At 43.1% G+C, this 26,521-nt stretch overlaps 1 protein-coding gene across 2 annotated transcripts; it reads right to left on the reverse strand.

The window, feature by feature from the left end:
- Positions 1-339: 339 nt before the first annotated feature.
- Positions 340-26,521, reverse strand: zfyve26 (zinc finger, FYVE domain containing 26). 2 transcript variants are annotated; one of them, XM_068581033.1, is made up of 43 exons: positions 26,376-26,521; positions 25,091-25,378; positions 24,855-24,930; positions 24,521-24,607; positions 24,172-24,321; positions 23,667-24,006; positions 22,439-22,563; positions 22,082-22,246; positions 21,907-21,995; positions 21,655-21,806; positions 21,351-21,551; positions 19,629-20,237; positions 19,256-19,405; positions 18,889-19,034; positions 18,522-18,765; positions 17,275-17,538; positions 16,992-17,111; positions 16,661-16,828; positions 16,279-16,512; positions 15,968-16,073; positions 14,930-15,789; positions 14,439-14,638; positions 14,092-14,196; positions 13,822-13,944; positions 13,402-13,578; positions 12,234-12,483; positions 11,850-11,948; positions 11,422-11,606; positions 11,139-11,278; positions 10,820-10,848; positions 10,489-10,625; positions 10,041-10,261; positions 8,844-8,991; positions 8,460-8,669; positions 7,528-7,743; positions 5,018-5,215; positions 4,345-4,425; positions 4,114-4,241; positions 3,796-3,970; positions 3,269-3,328; positions 2,789-2,971; positions 2,570-2,620; positions 340-2,280 (listed from the first exon to the last, which is right to left on the reverse strand). In XM_068581033.1, the coding sequence occupies exons 2-43, from the start codon at positions 25,291-25,293 to the stop codon at positions 2,068-2,070; spliced, it is 7,818 nt and encodes a 2,605-aa protein (XP_068437134.1). In that variant the 5' UTR covers positions 25,294-25,378; positions 26,376-26,521; the 3' UTR covers positions 340-2,067. The 2 variants fall into 2 exon arrangements, with proteins under 2 accessions (XP_068437134.1, XP_068437133.1); XM_068581032.1 differs by having other exon boundaries at positions 16,661-16,831.

Below are 26,521 nucleotides of genomic sequence, written 5' to 3' on the forward strand. Positions count from 1 at the left end.
TAAAGCTAGCTATCTAGAGCTAGATGTTTCAGTCTGTATGCTAACTTAGCTTAGCATACAGACTGAAACAGGTAGCTTGGCCCCGTCCACACGGGACAGAATCAGCTTTAACAACATCTGAAGTTAGCCAAGCTAACTGCTTCCCCTGCCTTCAGTATTCATGGTAAGCTAAGTTAGCCCGCTGCTAGCCTCAGCTAAATATTTAGCATACAAACATCAGATGGTGTTAGTCCAGCTAACAAACCAAAGGCAAGTAAATACATACGTGTATGTCAAACTATTACTTTCATTTCAAGAAACCTGGCAGCGTTAAGGTCAATACTCAGCATTACTGTACATTGTTTTTATTATTTCATTTCACATGGGATGAAGAAATCAATTACATTTGAGAATCATTAGTCCCTGCATCATGAAAGCAGTTACCGTGTTACATATTTTACAATGTTTTACTAAAAAGAGGTGTATAAAGTGCGGCAGTGATGAGACAACAGTCCAAGTTCAGAAGGAGTAGAGTGCAAGAATCTCATTTCATCTCTTGCTGATCAACACTTAATAGAAAGATCCGTCAGTCTCAGTCCTCAGACTAGTGCAGCAGAGGGAAGCAAGACAAAGGGACAGCACGGTATCTTCTCTAAATAAAGACCACCGTGCCCATGTAATCGAGAGTTGTGTCCTGGACAAAGGCAGCTTCAGCAACATCGGTGATTGTCACATAAATAAACTAAAAACATGCTTTATGGTGCCAATGCCTTTGCATTGTTATCTGGATTTGTCCAGGGTGTTTCTTTGTGAACAAAATACGTAAAAAAAAACTAAATTAAACATTGAAAGAAAAATATGGCAAAAGTTAAATCCCTTTTTAAACATTAATCAATTGATTATCTGGTTAAGTTAATCATTGTGGATTTCTATAATCAGACAGATATTTGTCAGGTTTCCCACGAAAAACAAAGTGAAATTGATTTAAAATTAGCAACACTCTGGGAAATAGACACAGGATAAGGCATAACAATAGACATCCAGAGACCAGACTAGTGAATTAACATCCTGGATAAAATTAAACTTCATCAATAACATAATCTATGAGTGGGTCCCTTTCTGTATCCAACCGAGAACTTTTACTTTCTTGTGAATTTTCTCAACACCGTCTTAAATGCCCTAAAATACCTCAACTTTTGTTTGATGTTTATTTCCCTTGACCAAAAGGGAACATACGCTGAACGATGGGCTTAAAATGAGCTCTACAATAAATCAGGTAACAATCAGGTAAAACAGGTAAACATCTTCATCGGGATTACAACAACAAGAAACCTTTACAAGGTTTAAACGTACCGTACTTGGCAAAGAACAACTAATTGCATTTACGTCTGAATTCACATTAGGGATACATAAATACAAATTTAAAAAAAAAGAGACAGGCAACACATTTTTTTAGAGGCCCTCCAGTCAGTTCAAGATATTTTCCCTTTTGGCTGAAGTAGGAGATTAATCTCAGACAAATACTGAGTTCGAGATGAGTTTATATTGTGTCAGAACGTCTCAGTTTGTGTTGCAGTTTGCAACAGTTGTTGTCGCTCCGATCCAGTAACTACGGTCCAGTAGCAAAATATTTCCCAGAATGGAAATAAAGCACGGTGGTGATTTGTCAATTTTTACGGACAGGAAGGCTGCTCAAACATCATAGGAAAGTGATCGTCAGGGTTTCTAGATGTTTCCACTAACCTCTCCCTGTATCAACAATACATCACCAAACCTGAAAGCGACGTCACAGGTTCACAGGTTCAGGTTTATCTGTACATAACTGGAGCGAGATGAGAATTTAATTTCTTGGAGGTTTGATAGAATGTCGAGCATTGACACCAAAATCCTGCAGCAGCAGACCACAAAACATGTAACATGTACGACAGCTGTCATTTCACACCATGTGCAGTCGTATGTTTCAGAGAGTTTCCTAATCCTCCACCTCCCCACACGTTTCTAGAACTGTGTAACATTAGAAACCCTGGATCCTCTTATTTGGGACTCATTTGTTTTCAAGTGCTGTTCGTGTAATCCCTGGTCATGCCTTTACCTGGCATTGGGTCGGGCCGGGCGCTGCTGGGATGACTTGTTGTGGTGTTCAGACAGCCACTGGCGACAGATGTTTTGCATCACGGAGTCCTGCGCTCCCTCGGCGGCCTGGAGGACTTCCTGTACCAGCGGGCCCGCTCGGCTCGGCTCCAGCTTTACCGCCAGCAGGTACGCCGGCCTCAGTTTACTGCACAGCAGGTAGGCTTTGATCTGCAGACGGATGTGATGAGAGTTAGACCACCGAGGATTTCTTTTTTTATACAACCATCTAAACAACTATGAACACTCATTTTTGGTTTAATCTTCTTGGGCAGGTCATTCAAGTGCATGGGGATAATAAGGAGGAAACAGTTCAGGGTGTTTTTCACAACCAGAATACCAAAGAGGTCATTGTGACTTTGATATCTATCAATCTATTTCTTTATTTCTTAATAATAAACAGCCTTAGGCAAGAAAAACAATGATAGTGTCAGGCAGAGAATGATAACATGTACACTACCTTGCTCTCAGTGCTCTTGGTCTCCAGAATGAGACCTTCCAGCTCCTTGGCCTAAATCAGACAAACAACAGCAAAACAAAGTCTTCATGCTTTATGTGCTGGAAATCGCCCGCGAGCACTTAGAGCTCGGGAAATAAACAGACAAAGTCAACATCATGGAGTCACGGTCGTGATTAGTTATCCAAGGACACTCGGAGTCTCTTCCTTTTCTGTACTCACGTCAGCTGGTCCCTTATCTGCAACAGAAACACAGCTGAGGATGAGGGCGTCGCAGTCGTTCTTGGTGGCGGTGCCCGATTCTCCGACACATTTGAGCAGCTGCCGTACGGCTCCGTACTGCCTCTGGTGGACGAGCCTTTGGCCGGCCCGCTCGTACACCGCCTGGGCCTCCAGCTGGAAGTCCTGAGGAAAGGAAGCGAGCGAGGAAGAGAGGATGAGCGCTGTCAAACCAATGTTGAACAGAAAAGCCCCTTCCCGTTCAGTTCATGAAAACCGACTGCTTTCGATTACAAAATAAAATCACTTTAACCTGATGTTACCGACGGGCAAAGGGCTTTGTTTTGTCTGTTCGCCGAACGTTCTGAAGGATTTTAGTGTGAAGGACATTTGGGGACAAACGTGACATGTTGGCAGAGGTGCGCTCCGTTTTAATAGAGTATATATATTCGGCAAAGATCCCCTCCTACACACACAACATACCTGTATGACTCTGTATGCGATGCCAAAACCTTCTTCTATGTTTTTTCCTCCAAGCATCACCTGCAACGACAGAAATTAAAGACATATTACAGATTTCATGATACATGCTTGACAGGATTTCCTTATATAAATAATATACATGAAACACAGAAAACAATCAGGCATTTAATATTTTACAATATGTACACGTGTTCTTAAACATATTTCGTTTTTTATAAACTATTCCAATAAAGATCTCACTTCAAGGCCTCAAAATGGATACAACTGAGGTGTAAATTACAATAATTGAAATACTTCGAAGCGCATTCAATAACTTTGGATTAAATATCATCCAAAACTGGGAGTTTATATCCTTTAAACTATTTTTTAACAGTGCCTTAAAATATATGTTTTTACTTTTCAAATAACTCCCACGTCTCGGCTCCAGGGATTTAACGCATGAATAATTTCAGCAGTAAGGCAATGCGACATTTTAACAAACTAAACTCTAAAGTGTATTATATATTATTTATATATATAAACCTCACCTTGCAGGCAACTTCAACTTTCACGGGGCTTCCTCCGAACAGTGTCGGTGGTGAGCTGGACGCAGAGGACTTGGGGGAAGGCGTACTGGTCTTTGGCGCCTTGGAGGAGGCCGCGGTCTCACAGCGATGGAGGAAACGGGTCACCTCCAGCTGAAGCTCAATTGTGTTCATATGCCTAACAAAATAAGAAAGGAGAGCTCCATACTTATAAGTAAATAGGAAAAGATCTATGTAAAAACATGTGTGACTCAAAAGTTGCAGTAATAATAATTTTAAAGTGATAAAGTGATGCGTTGAAATATAGATATATTGAATAACCTGGACACGTCGCTGGACGACATCAGCTTCCTGAATGAGTTGACCTGAGATCTTTTCCTTCCAGCCCCCCGACCTTGCTGCTCCTGCAGGTACGTCCTCAGGTGCTCTTTGGCTCTGACCAACCAGCGCTGAACAAGGTCAAGTTTAAAAAGGTCAAGATCAACTTCTCATACGAACAGGGAACGTTTTTGCAAACTACAAAACTGTAGACATAAAAAAAGAAACATGTACCTGCTGTTCTCCCAGTTGAAGGTACGAACTGGCTCCATGAGTGAAGAATCGGATACAGGTCATGGCTGCCCGCACCTGATCCTGTCCAGGTAAACAGCATTTTACATATTACAATAAGTATTATTTCTTTATCTGTAAAAAAAATATATATTAAACCACCACAACATCATTCTCTGATGAAAAAGTATCAACAAATGTAACATTTTTGGGAACCTTTTGGGACATTTTTGCTGTTATTATTATTTACTGTTGGGGTCACAAGATTAATCTAATGGGGTGCGACATGATTATTGTGGTAGAAAATGAAAAATAAAAATTCACAAAACCTTATATTCATCAAACTTCTCTCATCTTTGCTTTTTCACTGCAAAATATTGTAAAGTTTGACATTTTCATGCCTAAGAAATTGCTTCGTATGAAGGGATCAAAAGAAGAAAAAGAAAATTGTTGGGATACCGCTGGTTTAAACCATAATGAGTACTTATATGGTACATGTCTGAACCACAGACATAACTATCCCTTTCGGGACATTGAAATTGTAAATCAAAAGCCTCTATGAATGAAAAAAAAATAACTTTTTTTATGTCAGTTGGCAGAAAGACACAGAGCTTTGATTTCGGTTCCGTCCTGGAAAATGAAGATTCAAAAAGCATGACGCATTAAAGAGTCTGACCATCATGAACTGCTGGAGCTGGTAGAGAGTGTTGTAGTATCCCCGCCGCTGCAGGAACTGGCAGGAGGCGATGAGGTAGCGGCTGCAGGTTTCCAGGCCGGGGTCAAGTTTTTCCAGTATGCTCTGCAGCATGCCCAGACGCCCGCGCTCCAGACTGGGCTGCAACACGCCCTCCAGAAAAACCTCGTCCGGGCACTCCTGAGCCACGAGAACACGGGAATACACGTGTCAGACATACATAAAATTGTCTTCTTATAAGAAGAAAAATGCATTCATAGTGTTCCAAATCAATACACTATTTTGGTACCATTTCCGATAAAGTCTGACAGTTTCAGGCTGCCTTCAGAGTATACACAGGAAGTCACAGGAAAAAATGACTTCCATTTAGTTCTGAACTTCAGGCTACTGAGATATGTGTTTATAAAAAAAATATATATATATATATATATATATATATATATATATATATATATATATATATATATAGAAATGTGCGTGTAGCCGCGAGAGATACAAGAGTGAGATACATTACTACTGGTTTTGATGATGTGTTGTATGAATACGATTTTGTATTATGAACCACACAAGATATGTTTTCATATAAAACCTGAGACTAATAGTCAACAATCGAGCATTAAGTATGACAACTACACATAAAATAAGGATTTTCTACAGCACGTGGTGTTTGCTGTCAGATCTAAGAGCCAATCAGCGCTCTGATGTAGCGACACGTCAAAGAGTTTCCCATCATGCACTGGGTCACGCAGTCCATGGAGAGCTTCTGCAGCGCCTGGCTCTTAAATCAACGGCCGCCTCGCTCTCGTGAGAATGACGGTGACCACAAGCGCATGACGTCAGAGCAATTTGGGTCCAAGTCGGACACAAATCTAACCAGCATGCCTCTGTCATGGCTACTGTGAGTCTGTGACAATGATGCACTTAGAGGCAGCTTAGCACCTCTTCTGTTGACTCAAGGCACTGCAACAACATGTTGATGACCTTTTGATTGCCTCTCCCACACAGGAACAGTGAGAGGCAGACACAGTGACCATTTTGTAACACCTTCAAAGACATGAAGCAAGCCTCCTGTAGGTACCGTTTGTACAGCAATAGGTAACATTTTCAGGACATTATGCTCCACTGGAGTTCTTGGCGCACCAATAAAAGGATAAAGGTCTCTCCTCGCAGGACAAACTGACCTGGACTCCTGACGCGGAAAAGAAGGTTATATGACTTTGTTTCTCTAACAGACTCATGGCACCAGACTCTGTCCTGTAGCATATTTCTCGGCTAAACTAGATCCAGGACACCCGCGTCGTCTCCGTAATCCTGGTTAGTCTTTAGAGATATTGTTGGTTACACACATGTAACTTTACTCGCATCTCAAGCAGTGTCGCTCACTCTTCTTGAACAGGAAACGTCACACTTATTAGCCGCAAGATCACTCAGTTATCACATCTCGACGTGCCAAATGTAACTATTAAGCATCGCTTCCTTCAGGAGGAACATAACTGTTTGGCAGAACTCCAAGTCCCTGTGCAACCCTCGCCCGAACCTCTCTGAAACTCCTTTGTCTAACCTTGATCTCATGCTCCATTTTGATGGGTGCGCCTCATATGACCCACCCACAGGAACTAATCGTATTGGTCTTGCTGTTGTTTTAAATTGTGCCACCCTCATGTCTGGTTCTCCTTCTCACCATTTCTCTGCACAGGCAGCCAAAATGGTCGCTCGAACAGAAGCGTGTCGAGCTGCAGAGGGTTAAACAGTCACCAGTTACACTGACTAGCGGCCTGTATTTGGCGTTTTTTCATGGTTTTTGGCGCCTCTGGGCTCAATGGTTAATTTCTCAAGACTCGTAGGCAGCCCTACAGCCTCAACACAAAAAGGAAGCCTGCACTCGAGACGAGAGTTTTACGAAGCCTTACTAGCCTATACAACAGTCGTACCAAATGTGTTGATGACACTATTACTTGAATGTGCATTGTTGTGTCCTAATGGAAACCTTTTGTGTTTATGTTGATCAAAAGTATGCTCAAAAGGGAGAAATGTAATGGTAGTTTCATATTCTTATTTGTATTTTATATTCTTATCTAAATGAACTATACAAGCAGTTATTGTACATACTATCAATGCCTGCATTGGGTGACCCGTGGGTCACGCAGCAGCTTTTGTCTGCCACTGTCGAAGGCAGGATGTCCCAATACAGCCCCATCCTCGTTCACGACCTATATAACCGCTTGTGACTTCTCTCGGGTGTTCACTTCTACAGACTGTATAACTGTGCCTCTTCTCGCAGGAATAAATACTTTAAAAGACAAGATCTGTTTTAAGATATTCGTCATTTGAGCTTAAAAAGACTCAAACGCGAGTAAGGTGCATTTCCCACCACACAACACAACAAAAGAGGATTACGTTTTCCTGGGGCTATGTATTCATCTGTCAATGGTCCGCATTCATTTAAAACATGAAAGCATGTCAGAACGCTGTTGACAAAAACCACGCCTCACCTTGTTGAGCACGTATGTCAGAGCCTCCGTCATGCAGTCGTGACGCATGTAGAAGCTGATGAGAGCCATGTGAGTGCCGTATGTGTTCAGGTAGTAGAGACACTCCTGGTGGAGGTTGCTCCTCTGCGTCTGGCCCTCTGGTCGATCCACAGGCCCGGCCTCGCACAGGGCCTCCTCCAGCTCCCTCAGGGACGCCAAGATGTCCTCACCAGGAGACTGACACACAAAAGGTCAACGATATACATGTGTACATAAGTAAGCATAAGCATTTTCCCCCCACATGTAATTCATTCCAGTTTAATAATATAGAAGATAAAGCGTATTGTAGTAGCGGGTGATGATTAAATAAGTGTAACTCTATAACTTGAAACTCCTGTAATCCAGACTTTGCACAGTTTGCACACAGAGGAGTGACTCTACCTCACCTCTTGTGTGTTATTACAAAATATGGTACAGCATTATATATATATTAAGCGAGAAAAGATGGAAACTATAATGAGATTTTTTTTAGCAATGTGTTGAGGACAGATTAGGATTTCTTAAAGCTGTACATTATACGCAAATATCGTCCCCATATTTTTCACCAATGAGTTCACCAACTATTCCTGGACTTTTTATAGTTACTGGGATGTATGTGTGTGTTTGACTGTTACATTCTACACTTATTTAATACGTATGAGGAAACAGGAGCACTTCTTGCTTTAGTATAAGATAAGATAAGATTTTACATTTGCAGCTGGAGTCATTGTAAAAATCCCCACCTACTACTCCATCCTTGCACCACTAATAAAACACTGTAAGTTGCTTTGAAGAGTGAAGTATTTGGCAAGTACAGCGCAGCACATATCGGTGTGTTATAATCGAGGCCTCTGATAGAAGCGTGTCCCTGCAGGCAGCGGAGATAAAGACAGAGATTGCCACTATTTTCCTACCGTGGCTAGACCGGGTTGCACAGTGGTCTCCAGGTGCGTGACAACTTCCTGCAGCAGTAAGGAACCCTGGTTGAGCTGGTTGCGATCCACTGGAGCCTTCAGGAAGCGGGCAAACTTCTCCCTTGCTCCGGAAAGATTACCTGCCTTGAGAGATGCCATCCCCCAGGCCTGCCACACGCCGCCGGGGTCTAGGCCACTCTTAGTAGACACCTGGCAATAAATATATTTTTATTACTAAGGTGTGGTCTGCAAAACTAAAATCTTACAACAGACTTATGAAACACAGCCCTGGAGAGAGTCGGGTGTATTATTGAAGCGTGAGAATAAATGTGAAATAACAAAATTTTTAATACATTTTAAAAAATGAACCACCAATTGCCTCACCTCCACTGCTAACTGGTAGTGCTCTGCTTCCAACAGCTGGTTACGGAGACGTGTGACAGCAGAAGTCTCCAGGATGTCATCCAGAGAAGGGATATATTTGTAATTGGCCTTCACGAGAATTTTGAGCACGTCTACTTTGCTGATGTAACTGTGGAAACAGAGAATACAATAAAAGAAGAAGCAAAACTGTGAAAGAAAATCAGTTCCATATCTGCTGCAGTGCAGGAGTTCACTCTGCAAGTAGAGACACGAAGGGCAATGCAATCAGTATCATTAGGTTTAGATCAGGTGGAAGTCATTTAAACATAATCACTGTGGTTGATAACTCATTGGTCATGACTTCAACGGTCCTCATTTGGTGAACCTGATTTATTTGTTAAGTTAAGACCCAACTGACAAAGCTGCATTAATCCATATGTTTTGACAAAGAATCATTGACTATGTGTACTTGTGAAAAGGACTTTCCCGTAGTGATTAACCCATAGAGAATGATCATCCAGCTCTGCAGCTCCACTGAGTCTCCATCAGCTCATTGATTTGCTTTTACAGCCGCAGGGTTTCTTAAGTAGACCATCAAGAAGCCAAAGAGTGAACGAGAGTACCCGTGAGTATGGGATATATATCCGCCGGGTGGCCTCAAATTAATATGTGATGCAAATGCTGCTCTGTGTCTTCTGGATATATAAGAACAAAGATGTTTGCTTAAATGTTAGCAATAACAACTTCTTCAATCTCCAAACCCATCGGCTATCGGTCAGCTTCTAGGTTCAAGGGGCTACATTTCTGGTGTCGGGAGTGGGAGGTTATTTTGTAGTTATCTAACAGCTAATCTTTGTATTTTATAAGTCAATCTACCGGTCTTTGGAAAATAGAAACTTGTGCTATGTGCATTGTGGGAAAAGGCCTGAAGGTTAATGCAGATTTAGGAATCTGTTCACACAAGTGCTTTCACTTATGTTACTGTTTACTTTATGTATCCTCCTCTAGGAATGTTTGGGCATGTTTGGTCGCATCATGCAATTCCTAGAACTGCAGCGAACACGAGAGTTCATGCAATAAAAACATTGGTGTGGCTCTGGAGAGACCTCACCCTTCCTAGATAGCATCGCACTCATATCTATCATCAAGCTGTCTCACAATCCCTTTCCCACCATATAAATGATGGCACAGTGTCCTTAACAACAAGTCAGATCTTACCTGTCACATAAGGCGAGATCCTGGCTGCGGCTAACCTTAACAAACATCATCTTAGCGCTGAAGAGCAGCTGCCGCATGATGTCGGTGAGGAGGCAGGCGTCCACCTCTGGATTAGTCAGTTTACGAGAGAGAGATCGGCAGTGGCTGATGAGCTGATGACCACATGCCGCCTGGTCATTGTGCAGAGACAAGATCGCCACGCAGAGGTAGGAACTGGGCGCCTTGGAGTTTTAGGAAAAGACAATAATTAGTTTTAGTGGGTTAATTCTAGTACAAGACAACTGAATAGCAGTGTAGTGGTCTGTCACATGTGTAAAATGTGAGAAATAAACTCAACTTTAGGCTGGTTATACTGCACTCAATAAGAAATTCTACATAATTCAAGGAATATGACACTGTTACATTGCACTTAATGGAAGCCGTCTGCAAAGAGTTGAATATGACCGACCTGCTCATAGTAGAACTCGCTCTTCAGCAACTGGTTCTCTGCAGCGTTTGTGCTGAGTTTGATCTGTCGTTGCACCACTTCAGGCAGATGCAGCATCCCATCGAGAGCTTCCTCTGTAACCACGGGGCTTCCAGCCACTACACAAAAACAGAAGAGCAGAGAGAGACAGTGTGAAGCCCATCATCAACGCCTCTAGATCACTGATCTGAGAACAGCTGATTTTTGGATATTCCAAGTAGCAGGTGGGCTTCTTTAAACATAATTTTTAATTTTCTTGACACATTTTTTACTTAGAGTAAAAAGTTCACATGCAATTTCTGATTTAATTTACCTTCAGCAGGTTCCAGCTCATCGTCAGAACTGATGAAAGGAAGAAAGAAAAAAACAAAAACACAAATAAATTAAAGACACAGTAACATGTCTGATTTTATATAGATATGCATGCTTTCTCGCAGGGTTTTCCCAAAATATTATCTTATTGTTTTTCAGGTAAGACACTTGAAACTGAAGTGAATTGTGTACAAGTACCAGCCTCTGACCTTTCAAACGCAACAACAAGTTGTAAAATAAACCTCCTTATTTTTGTGTTCTGTCTTGATATTGCCGCTCGGATGTTCAGGTTTGCAGCACTTAACTCTAGAGAGTCTTACTCTGGGTGAAAGTAGGCGTAACACTGGTCACAGACTCTGACGTCTTCGTCTCCTGGACAGCCCTCGATGGACATCTTGTGTTCTGAACACGAGTGACAAACCAGACGGCCACATCTCCGACAATGATGCCGTCTGTTGAACTGAAAAAAAGCAAGAGACCGCTCATTTGGTTGTGAAACATTAAAATACAGCGGTGAGGTCATTTAATGTCAGGGAAGGTAGGATTTTCTTTAATTAGCATGTCTGTTTGACTCATGACCACATCGGTGTGTCACCCACTCACCATGGTGAACCTCTCACGCCGGCAGACCATGCATACGTCCTGCTTGGTGTCAGGGACCCAGTCTTTGCGGCCCGGGGTTTGCTCGGGTGGCTGGAACTTAGCAGACGAGGAACGTTTTCTCTCTACGGAGCTTCGATCTGTCTCCCTGTCCGTGCTGTTTGATGAGGTGTGCGTTGGGCTGCTGCCTGACATTCAACACAAAAAAGGAACACACAAATCCCAAACTTCAATCAATAGTTGAACAATTAACACAAAATTCACATAAGAAAAGACATCAAACAAATAACTTGAATTTCTTAAAAGCAACATTTATGTTTCCTGTGAAAAGATCATGTAATCTCCAACCGTGACTAATCTTGGAGGGAAATTCTCTATGGCGGATCAATATGTGCATCACGTTGTTACTGTTGAACGTGCAAACGTCTCACCTGCCGAGGTCGCTGGAGATTCGATTCTACTGAACGAGAGGGAGCCGCCGTCTTGAGCGGGACATTGCATCAGAGAGTCCTGGAGGCTGATGACAGAGTCTGACAAAACAAGCAGTCAAATATTTTGGCACAAGTTGCTGTGGTAACTGGCTGTGCTAAAAACACGAGCTTGAAAATGTCACGACAACAACATCTTTTGGAACACAGGCACATTTTCCGTTTTAGACTTTGATTCCAAAGCCAAGAACAATGCATTAAAGATTGTCTGCTGTCGGCACCTGAGGTCAATCAAGGCCAAGTTTGTTTATGTTACAGACATGACACATTGCTTTGTATCTGCTTGTGTCGGTGACTGTCACCCTACAACGCTCACTCGGCACTGACCAGATCGAGACATCTCTCTCGGGACGCAGGGGAAGTCGAGGGCCTTGCAGGCGTAGTTCTCCAGAAGCTTATCGATGTCCTCGGCACCGAAGCCGGCCTCCTGACCCACCAGGAGGCTCCGCAGGGTTCTCACCGCCACCTCCACCCAGTCCACCTTCAGGTTCATCAACAGCTGCTCGAGCATCAGCATTGGCTCCGTCAGCAGGGGGAAATACTCCTGCCTGGCTGCTGGGGGCAGAGTCAGCAACACCTGGAGGACAAAACACACCCGCTGATGGTTAAACAACCTGAAGACATGGAGCAATTCAGCAGCTGTTGCCAAACACGGCCTCATGGTATGAAACATAACTTTATATCTATACAGCTCTTTGATATATGGTCTGAGAAAACAAAATCTTTTGCCCGAAACAATTTGTGAGCATTTGATTTTTCCAGATATCGTGGAGGATCTGTTATTTATTTGCCTCCTATTGACGCTCAGCCTTTATGCATTCTCAGTCGTGTCACTGAACCATGGAGGAGCTCGAGATTTTGACCTCCTATTTTTGGAAAAGGCATTGAGTTCAAGTACTGCCAAACAGGATGGGTGAGAATGAGTGACTCGTTCATCTGTGTCACTTTGGGACATCAACAAAAAAAAGCCTCAGAGAATTTGGCAGCAAAGACAGGAATTAGCAGAGCATCAAATATAATTGCCTAGTGATCAAAACAGACACGCATATCTGTTGTCTCAAGGTTGTTTAAGGTCAAGCCCAGTGAGAAAACAAGATCGAGAGTACGATTAAATAAAGTTCAAAGACTCAATAAGCTGCATAAAATAAGTGACAAGTACATGTGATGGGGGAACAATCACATATGTTAAAATCACCAAATATTAATCGTGTTACTGAGGATTTGTTTCGGCCACTCAAAAAGGAAAATGTCTGTCTGTGACCGTCAGCATGAACCTAATGTTCTGTCCTTTGAGCGAACTTATTGAGGATAAAAGACAACAAAAAATGTCCACAGAACTAAAAACATAGATTAAAAATAATTGTTTATATGATCCATTTATAGTCTACCAGCTGTTTAGATCATGCCTTGTTTACATTTATGATACAGCACATCGGTGCCGCAGATATCACCACTAAATACTACATTTAATGACACTGGTGCACTGTTAACGAACCTTAGAGCCCAGGTGTAGGGCGTGGATGTGACGTCGACGTGCCGGAGACACCTGCCTCTGGAAATGCAGCGTCAGGTAGTCGGCCAGGAAGTGACAGGCAGCCAATCCGGGCCGGCGGTCCAGAGCGCGCTCACAAATGTCCAGGCCAACCACAAAGTCTGAGAGGTCCTCCAGTAACTAAAGAAAACAAGTAAAATAAAAAGCCCATTAACAAAAAGAGAGAGAAACTGTACATGTTCTTAAAGCTCAAAGGCCTCACAAGCACTTTCTCTCTACGTACAAATTGACATTGATGAGTATATTGTAAGCTTCTGCTTGAGGTCAGGATTAAATTAGTGATCCTTGACAAATTTACCAATGTCATTTTAAAGCCTTAAATGGATTTCAGTCTAAAGTTAAGCGGACGTCAGTGGACTTGACCTGGAAAGCCTCATCTGTTTGCCCCTTTTCCAGCAGATGAAGCAGTTGCTCAGTCTGTAGCTGCAGCCTCAGCTGCTCCGATACAGGATAAAGTTCAACCCACTGTGCACAAAGAGCAAACTCCTGGAAGAAAGAAAAGAAGAACACAATATTGGATTATATGTATTAACAGATATGTGTTTAGAGATTAAGTTATAACACATTGTTAAATTATAGTTGACATCCTAGATGCAATGAGTGAGTAAACAGCTGCAGGTGTGTTGTATTTACTTTTGCCTCCACCATCACAGACAACATGGACTCAGAGTTTGTCTTAGACTCCGCTCTCAGCTCCTGCCAAGTAGCCCAAGGAAACGGAGGCTCTAAATTCAGCATCTGCGACAAGAGAGGAATAAAACAATTGATGTGTCACGATGTGAAGTCACAACATGTCAAAAGTAAGCCTGATGACAAGGACAGGTGTATATTTATCAGTTTTGATATCAACAATTACTCTCCTTTCTGTTGTTTTGACAGCTTCTACATTTATCGACCTGGTTTGAATGCTTGCATACCCACTCGATTTATCTGGAGACAAAAAATAAGTCACTTTGTCTCGGTTGAGCGCTGTGAATTACCCGGTAATAGATGTCCAGTTCTTTCTTCTTGAGCTCCAAGTCGGTCCTCAGCGAGGCGTCGGTGCTCAGGTCATGGAGGCAGAACTCGAGCAGCTCCAGGCAGGCGGACAGAGGCCAGCGCTCCAGAGCCTGGAGGGCAACGCGCGCTCGAAGGTTAGCGTCCTGAACGCGGAACAGCTGACCGATACCGTCATCTCCATCTGAGCGTTCGATAAAACAAGATAAACAAACATTTTAGTGACGTTTATTACAACGGAAAAGTAACGTCTTCAATGTGTTTTGTTCTAAACCCAATAACAATTTACTGCACTTATTTATTTACAGTGATGTAAAAAAACAGGTAATAAGTAAATCTGCAACCAGGTATTTCAGCCTCATAAATTATAATTGTTTATAAGAAATTGTCGCCAATCTTAAAATGTACTGTTGATCAACGTCAAACTACATGCCGCATATACACGTAGCTGCCTTAAAATCCATATATTTCTCACCTTCTAAGGCAGCGCAAGCTAGCAGGCGGTCTCTCAGCGCCCCCTCCTGGCTGCAGCCCTGCCCGTACAGCTCCAACAGACTGAGGGCTCGGCTGAGGTCTCTGGAGGTCAGAGCCTTCTGGAAGGCCCCAGCCGCCACGGCCTGGGCAACTTCATCTTGAGGTCCAGACAGCAGGAGACTGACGACGGATTTCCCGCAAACAACCGCCCCTAGTCCGGCTGAAGCACCCTCCTCGCTCTCACTTAACTGGGCGTCCAGCAACGGCTCAGCCATGGTGTGGAGGTAGGCCCGGAGAATAGGGAACTCCTTCAGGAGGTTATCTGCTTCACGGGAAATCTGCTCTCCATCGAGGGCGACCTCTTTACGGCTGCTGCGGAAATAGCCGGACCATCCGGAGGGTTGTGTACGGGCAATCTCTCCTTTGCAGGCACTCAGGCATGCCAGCGTGGCCAGAAAAGGGGAGCGAGACTTGAGGAAAGACAGGGCTGATGGTGTGAGGAGGAATGAGCTTGAGAAAGATGAGGAGGCGGAGGAAGAGGAGGAGGAGGAATGAGATGGTGGCGAGGTGGAGAGGTTGGTGGCTGCATTGGAGTTGTCCTCCCCGGAGTCCTCGGACTCCGAGCTCGGCTCAGACCGAGGCTCTGTGATTCCCAGAGTTGACACGTGCTCCTGAGCGTGCTGTTGGAGCAGGACGGACAAACTGGCCACGCTGAACACGCCGTCATCTTTCTTGGCCGGATTGGAGTCGCCGTCATCGGCTGGACAGGAAATCCACACCGGCAGAGTCTCACAGCATCGCTGGACAATCACCTGCTGGACGCTCAGTCGCAGGCCATCCTGCCGCAGCAAGGACAGCACCCTGGGGTGCAAACAGAACATGAAACAGTTAATAACAATAATATATAAAAATATGTTCATTTATTAAAGCACTTTAAATACAACACCATTCACAAAGTAAACTTGTGTAACAATGTGAGGAATAATACAAACATGCAAACTGCAGCATGTGTACGCTCGGTCCTGTTGACAGTGCGTACCTGTCAGGAGACACCTGTCTGTCAAACAGCAGGTAGGAGAGGAGCTGAAACGGGGATTGAAGCAACACCAGCAGTGGATTCCCAAGCTTCACTTCGCCGCTCTGATCTAAGAGACCCAAGTGGAACAAGAAGAAAAGTCACTGCTGGACTGCTGGTAAAGTCAGTATTTAGTTTAGAATTGCTGTACTTTGGAATAAAAAGTGAGTGTATTATTTGATTTCCTTTCTAGTACAAACTGGGATAATGAGCAATGTATAAGTCAGAAGAATCTTCCCAAAACGCATCAAAACCTCAGTAATGAACGACTTTACCTTCTGAACCAAGGCTGCGCACCAACACAGACGCCAGTGTGTTGACGTAGTCGAGGAAACTGCGCACGTAATCTGGTCTGGCGAGATCTCCGTCTGGCTCGAAGGGGCAAAGCTGATCCAGAGAGCGAAGTAGCTGCTTCATGCTGGAGCGCACGGGGTGGGCGTCCAGCTCCGACTGCTTCAGACTGGCCTGTTCAACCAACTGTGCCAGCAGCGCGCTGCCCACGGTGCCCTCTGTTCAAACAAGAGGTCGAATCATTCAGACTTTCCCACAGAAGGCCAACGTGGTACGGCTCAAATGTTCCACTAGTGTTTTTTAAGTATTGTATCTGACATAAACAGTTCAACACTTAGCTACCAAAACGAAAGTAACTGAGCCGACCTGTGCCGTCTGTAGCGGTGCTCAGGGTGTGCAGGATGGTTTCCAAACGTTGAGCTAGATTGAGCCGAGCGGCGATGGACTCTTCACTCAGGTCTGGGTAGCAACACAGGAGCACTTCCTGGATGCAGCAACCAAACGGGCTGGTGAACACTTGGTCTTCCCCAACAGCTTCTAGGAACAAGAGAGGATCAATGACAAAGAAACTATTCTCTACATTGCCTTCATTCTGCAGGTCATTGTACGGTTGTCTATTTCCATTCAAAGCAGCTAAATGACATGTAAATACACATTTTCTTATTCCAAGAATACACGTTTGAGTATTTCTATCCACCTGTTTTGACAGAGCTCTTATTCGTAGGAGAATGATTCAGGATCTTGTTGATGTGCTGTAATACCATAGGAAATCCACAGATCCCCTCAGAATGGGGAACTTTAGGGTCAACTCTTACTCCTGGGGAGGCAGACAGGGATTAAAATGTTCAAATCTGCTAATAAACACATGACACTGTAGTTAGTCTTGTTTCAGTTTCTGCAACCAGCAGCAGCTCCATGAATCATCATAATCGCTAAAGAATCTTCCAAGAAAGACCATAAAACTCTCAGAAACCGCATACCTCGAGCCTCCAGGCTGCTGTTGAGTCTGCGCTCCGCGGTGTCCAGCAGCTGTCGGGACGTCTTCCAGAGCTGACAGTGGCAGCAGGCCAGGTCGAAGGCAGCCATGGCTGCCGGGCTGAGCTCCTCCAGCAGTGTGTAAAGGAGGCCAGAGGGGTCTGAAGTGCAGCGGCTCAGCCAGTAGCCGTCCTCCAGTGAGGGCATCGGGTGAGCAGGGGTGCTGAGGAGACGGTCCGCTATGTCTGAGATGGAGTAGAAAGCCACACCTGCGGGGGAAGAAACACACATAGACAAGTCAGATCCTGAGTTATGTACTGTGCATGATAAATACTAATAAGAAGTGGCAATAAAATCATTGAAAATGTAAACATGTAAAGCACAAAACACATATGACGAGTCAAACGATGCATTTTATAGGTTTATTTTCAAGCTTAGTGGTTTATTTTATTCATCTGGATAACTAGCTAAATGCATTCAAAGTCACAATATAATATTTGCAGCTAAGAGACTTCCAGTTAGGAAAGAAGAACTTCAACATCAACAAAAGGAAGAAGAATCGGCAGAGACTTCTTATAATAAATCTGAATTCATGAGAGCAACTCAACCTGCCACAGCGGCAAACAGCAGTTTCACATCTATTCTCTGGATATTTTGCTGAAAGTGCGATAAAAAAAAACAATTAAAGCTTGAGCCGATGATGTATTTCTGAAACCTTTTTTGTTAAATATGCTAAAAAAATCTCTTGAGAGCATCCATAAATTAAATGCTTTGACAAAAAAAGAGAAAAGAAATTAAGGAAGCTGGTATCTCTGGCTGTAATGAGCCTAAACAATCATTTAATTGGGCCCAAATGAAATGCCTGTGCGTATTCTGCCTGTTCACTAAATCACCACCAGTGTCACTGACGGCTAGCGACAAAAGCCATGTTGGCTGTTTACGTTCATAATGAGCTTTGGATGGAGGCCTGAAGGTCAGTGTTGCCGACTGTCTTGCAAGAATTAGCAACTTTTGCGAAATCTGCTGCTAGCTACTCTTTATCGGAAAAGAGTTCGCAACACTGAGCTCGGATATTTAGTTGGATACTTTCAAAATCTACCAAACTGTTGTTGGTTTGTCTAATGCAGCCGATACCAGCTTTAAACTGCACTCACTGTGTGCAACAAGAAGAACGAGGCTATCTTCGGTTAGATCTTAAGCAGGTTAAAATCTTTATTCCATGAACTGAGAGCAACATAAAAAGACGACGAACCCGCAGCAGCAGCACTTCCGATGGCCTGCAGGGTGGATAGCCCACTGCTGCCCAGCCGACTCCTTCCTGTCGCTGACACAGCCGCTGTCCCCAAGCCCTCTGAGGAGGACGAGGATGAAGACCTAGACTGGCTCTCTATCTTCTGCTCCACCCGGTCCAGCTCCACCAGCACTTCTTTGTAGCGCTCCATGAACACCAGCTCACCACAGCATGCAGACGCCTCCAGATCAAACACCAGAGACACCTGCAGAGAAGCCACGAAATACACAATGCTGTTAAAGGTTTCCCTAAATCATATTTAGGTATAAGTATAAGAGCTTTGGGATGTTAAAAACACACACACACAAGTCCAGCTTTCCACACAGACCTGATGAGCCTCCATGAAGTTTCCTCGGTGGATGCAGGACATGAGCAGAGACTCTGGAGGGGACAACATGGCGGGGACCAGCCAGCTGTGTGGGCCTCCGCATGGACAAACCTCCAGGTCCACACATCCTGTCCCTCCTCCACCATCTGACAAAGGACAAATAAACACGTCAGAAATCCACACAAATAATAAAAGTCTTTAAAAAACAACAAATTTGGAGGACAAAAGCCTGGATTTGAGTCATTTAAAAGCAAAAAAAATGTTTTTTCACTTGATTTATAAACTGTGGTTTATTCTGTAAAACATTTGATTTGATTCAATGTGACACCAAATCAATCAACAAAAATAAAAGACAGGCTGTTGTTACCTGATGCACTCGTGCTGACTTCTCCGTTGTGTTTCTCCACTGAGGTTTGTCTCCCAGGTCTCTTCCTCCTCCTCAGGCTTGAACTCTTGCTCCGTCCCAGAGAAGTGACGGGAGAGCTGACCGCTGCCCTCTGGAGAGGACTTTCTGAACCTGCAAGTGAATTTACCGTCAAGATTTAGAATGACTGCCACAATTCATTGAGCAGTAACGCAAAAACAAGAAAGACCACACACATTAAGATGAGACACCAATCAAATGTTTGTGAATTCCAGTTGTTGCTGATTTTCCTTTGCTATGTCTTGCATGCCGAGGAGGTAAATCAAATATTTAAAAAATGAAAATGAAAGCCAAAGAAATATTTTGTCCATCTCACCACTTCCACTACTCTGATTGCTGGTGATGATCTGCAGCCTCCACTGAGCCTCTGCAGTACGTTTGGACAACCTCTGCAGACGAGGCCCGAACGTCTCAGCCGTCACCGAGCAGCCGAGGTTCTCCGCCGCCCCGGCCTCTCGAAGAAGCGCTCTTCCCGCCTCCTGGCCCTCCTGGCCGAGCAGACACATGCCCTCCAGCCCTTCTTTCAGCAGCTTCAGGAAACCCGTCATGGCCGCCACGTCGGACAGAAACCCCCTGCAACCCTGGATGTAGTGTCCCAGCTCCAGGTGACCCCTGTGGGCTTCTGACGATGAACTTGAACGCAGCTTCTGCGCCTCTGTCCGGCTGTACTCGGTCTCATCCGTCTCCGCTTCGGGTCCCGATTCTATGCTTGTGTTTCTTGTATCTGGTGAAAGTTCTGACTGAGTGACGTTCCCGGTGTTCTGGTTCCAGCTTGTGTCTTTTTGGATCTGCTGGGAAAAGTCAGCGGTGGACAGGAAGAGCAGGGAGAAGATGTTCTCCAGGAGCTCCAGGCGGAACATGGCAGGAACGGCCTCCAGGTAGAGCTGACACTCTGACAGGTAGTGCTGGGACAGCACATGGCAACCTGGAAAACACAACGAACAGAGAAGAACAAGGTCCGGGTTTCATTCAAGACGATATCAGAAAAGAAAAGATCAATAAACAAAGACAACCAAGATTCTACTTGTGATATTTAAGTAAAATCAAAAAGTTATGTAGAAAAACGCAATTTTTTTGGGCGGTATTTAACTATTATTTTCATTATTTATGAAGCTGCCAATTATTTTTGGGATTAAATCGATTAATTGTTAATTTTTTCACATTTTATACACGAGTTTCTCAAAGTCTGCGTTTGGCGTTTAGAGTAACGGTAGGTTGAAAAATAAATAAATAAGAGGACTGGGGAAAGGGAGTAATATTCCAGGAGAAAAAGTGGTTAATTTACAAGAAAAAAGAGTCAAAGAACCACAAGCTTCACTTCATCACACCACAGATGCAACGCTGTGTAATTCAAATCAAATTATACTTTGCAATCGGATTTAGCAATATGAGGAAATGCTTGTGATTTGAGCCCAGAATCACCATATAATCAGAAGTACCCAGACGAAAAGAAAATGATGATCTGGATGTGGAGATTGCTTTTGTGCATCGACAAGGATATCACCTTCATGTGGACCCCCACACTCCACACGGTGGCATTTCCTGTTTACTGGCATCGTCTGAGGTGTGATGAGGTTAATCCAACCTCACACAGTGAAGGGATGTGGTTCCTTGACAAACATATGTTTAGCAATTTTTTGACTTGATAATCTTAGAGAATATTTGCATTTTCTTTTCTGATAAATTTTTTGTTTTTTTTCAGCGATGTTCCGTATTTAATCTTGAATATTCTGAATTATTATTGTATATTATTTACATAGAGTTGTACCAAAGGGATGTTTTTAAATGTCCTGTTTTGTCAGCCCCAAAACCCAAAGATATTCAGTTTAATATGATATAAAATTAAGAAAAGCAGGAATATTTGAGAAGCTGATAAAAGCAAATTTCAAAACTAACTAACAAATACTGTATATTTAAACAGGTTATCCACAGAGACATCACTGTCTTCTTGCATATAATAATGTAATAATCAGCAAAAATGATCAGATTAGTCATCAAACTGAAACTTCACCGCAGAAAAGACAGACAGCTTTCGTACCTTCTGAGGATGTTGGGCTTTTGGTTTGGTCCATTTCTGCTTCATAGAGCTGCTGCATCGGCTCACACTCGGTGCAATTGGAGTATTTATGTGCATTTACACAAAGAGCATAGACGGCATACTTCATGGCACAGAAGCCCTGGAACAAAACTTTGTTCCTCTGCACACCAGAACTGAGATTACTGACGACCTCAGTGTCATCTGCAAGTCAAAGAAAATTGCATTATTCTTTTGGCAATCAACCCCAAAACATCCAGACAGCGAAAGGACAAACAACGAGAGAAAAGACGATGAAGATGCTGACCTTTTCCTGTTGAATTGGGCAGCTGCTGCAGCAGATCCAGTATCTTGCGCTCCTCAAACTGAGCCAAAGGTGTCAGAGAATGCAGAATATAGAGAGCGGAGTGATTGTCCAGCGTGTGCAGCTGTGCCAGCAATGCCTCCATCGGAATCCCTCTGCACAGACACAATTATAAAAGACGTAAAAGTGTGAAAAATAACGATTGAGATCGAGTTAAATGCCAGTCAAACTTTGTAAAAACAAACAAAAGCTTACGGATTGTTGTTTTTACACCATTCAAGTATATCAAGCTGAGAGGACAGAAGATCAGAAAACTCCTGCAGAACAGAATCATTGGCTGGTGCCTAAAAAGAAAGAGAGCGGATCAGCAAACAACACTTTATAGCTGTAAAATAGCTGTAGAGGTGAACGGTGGGAGCAGATGTCCGACCTGCTCTCGGTGAAGGACGCTGAGCAGCGTTTGAGCCGCGCTCAGACTGCGACACTGAGTCCAACCGAGGAGCAACAGCAGACGAGATAAAGGCTGGAACTCCAACCTCAGTAAGTCCTTCAGCTGAGAAAACTCCTCGTGTTTAATCAGGTCAAGCGCAGTAACCTACAGGAAGGAACCAATCTTATTGCATTAGTACATTTCATCACATGCGATTGCTAACCAACTTCACTTGACTAATTATGAAAAATACAGAGTCATGTTGCAGCTGAAAGACGTCGTACACTATTACTTCTTGAGTGGATTTAAATCTGATTACGAAACTAGTTCTACTATTTTCCCCAAAGCTTTACTTACCAGGACCTGCTCAAGGAAATGCTTTCCACTGCTAAGGCACTCAAAATAAATGGTCTTCCAGATGGACGGGCGATCCTTGTGGCAACATAAACTGAGGGCCAACTTCTCTGCTTCAGGAAGGTCCACTAAGAAAAGGGATATGATGAGAATAGTGGAAACAAGTTGAGCATTACGATCCTTAACAGGCTATTACTTAAAGTGAATTGGTTATGAAACGGTCTCAATTTCTTAACTATGCCTCTGTCGGACCCACATGAGCAAGCGAGGCCAGCGAGGAGACCAGGAGGCAATTTGTATGCAGTTATTCCTAAAGCCAGTTTCCCATGAAAACAGACAAAACTATTTATGACACACGGAGAGCTTGTGTTGAAATGTTCACAGGCAACGTTTGGCAGTACTTGCGTTGTGTGCCTACGCTAAAAAGAATGGACAGAATAGCTAAATTAGTTTCATGACCGATCCTATTATAACCATCGTCATATTACTATAACATAGCGACTAAGGTATCCATCATCTCATCGCTATACATCCTGCAAACAGCTGTGTTTAAAGCTTGCGTCAAAAAAACATGCACGCAAGCCAGATCAAGATATCTTCAGCACAAGGAGGGTGTGCTCATGGAAACACTAGCGACTCGGTAGATGAGATATTATGGGAGGCATTTCAATTTCCCCCGTTGGTTAATGCCACATGATATAAGAACAAAACTGCAGAGTGGCAAGAAAACATGTCACGTGTCAAGTTTTTTTAAGACACAAAGTTAAATCTGCCAAGTGCTCACAGCCACAGAAGCAGAAGTGTGATTCAAAGAGGAAAGCAGGTGGTGTCGACGTTTGCGCTTTGAAACTGAAAGCAAAGAAGTTGTGTAAATGGTTTGTATCCGTATTCTTACTATTAAATCAAAGATTAAGAGTTTTATTAAATCAAAAAAAGGCAACTTGACTGCTGAAACAGCTCAAAAAAGGAACGGATTCAGAGGAAGTTGGAAAATATACGGCGATTTTACAAAGCAGTCTGTTCTAACTGATCAACAAGAAGATAACTTAAAGGGCCACGTCTTAGATTAATACTAAAATCTTAAAGTATAAAGCAAATCCTGATGATCCCTAAACTATGATAACAACAAATAATGCTCAACTTTTATTGACGAATTCAAGGGTCGAAGGAGAGAGAAGTTAATGTGGCACCACAACCTGTTTGTATCAGAGTAAGAACATACTCGCACTACCTTGCGTATCAGGCGCGCTCCTCAGCAGATGATCCCTCTGAAGCCTCAAAGCGGCGGCGCAGTAAACGGAGACGAGGGCATCGCACCGAGGGCGAAGCAGCGAGCTCAGGATCCTCTCCTCTTTCAGGGGCTGGTCTCTGGCGGCCCACAGCGCCTCGCACAGCGCCTCCAGCTGCCCACCGCTTTTGCCAGAGCTCCATGGCATCACAGACAGCACGGCGTAGATCTCCTCCACCCACTCACCCACCTTCTCCAGCCTTCTCTCCGGTTTTCCCAGCACCTTCACAAGGTGTTGGATGAAAGTGTTCTGCAGAGCATGGTCGTCTGTGCACGACTCGTCCTGTTGGAGGAGGAGAAAAGTTAGCAAAGGTTTGATTTCAACACGAAAAACCTTCAATGGACACATGTACATTACATAGGTTATATTTCTATTTGTACATTTGTATAATTTACAGAGATTACTTTGCTTTGCTTTGCTTTGTAGTTACAATATGTTTGACTCTACCTGTAAGAACTGCGTTAAAGACAGGGCGAGTCTGGGCTTCTTTTTCTCCAATAAGGTCCGCAGGCTAGACTCAACGGTCGCATTTGTTGTCTTTGAACCCTGTGGTGCTTTTTTCTCAGACTGTGTGTCCAAGAAAGCCCGGTGCAACTCCTGCTGAAAGACAATTTATCTCAGTCTCTCATCACAACATGTAAAACAGAACACATCACGTTAATCTCTGTACACTAATCCTGTGTGAACATAAGCTTACTTCTCAATCCAATTAAAAAGGTAAACACTTTCCTATCTAGTTTTTACAATTTCATTATCAACAGCAGACGGTTGTAAAATGAGATTAAGTGAGAATAACCTTTAGAACAGTAGGCGATATGCTCTCTGAGCCCAACTCCTCCAGGAGGAGAAGGAACTCCAGCTCTCTTCTGACGTTGAGAGGGACCTGAAGTGGACAGTAAACAAGAGTAGAGTCATCTCATCACATCATGTCATAACATCTGCTTTGTGAACACAGTGACAATTTTTTTAAATTGTCTTTCTGGTCCCAACAAAACACTTTGACTAAAACATATTTTGTAAGTTCAGACAAACAGAGATGCTCTCAAATACCAACACAAAGCTGCAGGATGACGTTGATAAATATGCTGTTTAAGAGTAAGTCAAATAAAAACTGTATTCTTCAGTGTTACCTGCTCTTCTGTCCATTTCTCCAAAACCTGAAGCCAAAACCAAGCCAGTTTGTGTGGACTGCCTACAGACTCCCATCTTCCAAATAAACACAGTGCCATTAAATCCACATCACAAACAACACAAATGTAAGGGTGTGGTTTTGGGACTTTTGCAGACTCATAACAATACTGCCTTATGTTGGATTTATCTAAGAATTCACATGTTTACACACAACAGAAACAAATGCGTGACTTACTTTAAATTGTAAGGGTGGCAGACAATAGCTTTGATTATGCTTTGTAGGTTTTCTGAAAGTCCATCCGTTGAGTTAACCAGCTGTGGCACACAGGCATTGGCCAACTCCCACTCTCCGTGCCGCAGGCACCTCTTGAAGTACTCAAACAGGTCCCGAAGAGACGTCTCAGCCTCTCTGCCGAAGGGATACATGGCCACTTTCATTGTGACGCTCCTCTGATCAGTTGTCACAACTGGACAAGCAACTTTTCATCCATACAGCCAAGGAGGACGCTTGAGCTTTCCTCACCTGAGAGAGAAAGCAAAAGCCACCTCAGTTATAGTTTGACAAAACAAAACAATGCATGTATTGTATGATTATAAAGTCAATATATAAAACAGGATCATTGTTATAATAAAATATAATTATATCTGCAAATAATCATTCATTTGTTTTAAACAACTTTTGGATATGAGCAGGTGGTAATTTGTTGTTGTTTGTTGTTTACACATGATTAGTGTGTAATCTTTTAGAGCCTTTAATTTATTAAACAATGGGTTGGTTGGTTCTGGATAAGCAGCTTTGTTTTTTAAGTGTAAAATTTGAATTTTTATTTCTACACAGTAAGTCATGCATGTCAGTACAAAATAACAATATGTACAGTATAATGTATTATATGTAAATATTTGATTTAAAATTCTACAATCGTCTTTTTCTTTGCATTGACACATGCTGTATGGTTACAGCATCAGTTAGTTTATGTAATCACTCCATAAAATGACACACTTTCAATATTGTAATCTATTATTTGTTTGTTTTGTACACGTGAACGATTTTCAGAAAAGAGTGAACTGAACTTGCTTCTTAACAATCTGTCATTTCTGCATGTTTTATTCAAATGACACCCCCTCCCTCAGAGGCCATCTGAATCACAGATGTGGGGGGTTTTACAGATAACGTTACACAACTCAGTTCTTTATGAACAAGTCTAACGTTACATTTGGTTGTCCTTTCAAACAAACCACAAAAGTTGAGAAAGAAATCTAAACAGCTGTAAAAATGAGCTGCTCAGTCAGCAGGACTAAATAAGCCTTTACATACGCGTTTAAATTGTCAACGTTTCCATCAACTCTTTTGAAGTTTGACAGCTAAAACCTTCATGTCTCAGTTAGCTGGCTTTAGCATTAGCTACAAATATTGCTGACTGGCTTTGACTCACACATTAAGTTAGCTAACTTCCGTAGCAGCTGGAAGGCACACATGCAAATCAATAACAAGTTAGCGAATATTTAATAAAGTTACTTACTCATTTCTTTGTGATGTTTACCCCGAAACTGTGGACTATTTACACTCCTAGCTGCTGTTTTCTCTTAACCTGTTATGCTAAGAGGCGAGGTGCGCGTCAACGGAGGTCATGTGACAAAAATCAGCTGATTCTCCAACGCTGGTTGG

This window comes from Clinocottus analis, unplaced genomic scaffold, assembly GCF_023055335.1.
Source record: "Clinocottus analis isolate CAN_PGR_092001 unplaced genomic scaffold, fCliAna1.0.p SCAF_17, whole genome shotgun sequence".
NCBI classification, from domain to species: Eukaryota; Metazoa; Chordata; class Actinopteri; order Perciformes; family Cottidae; genus Clinocottus; species Clinocottus analis.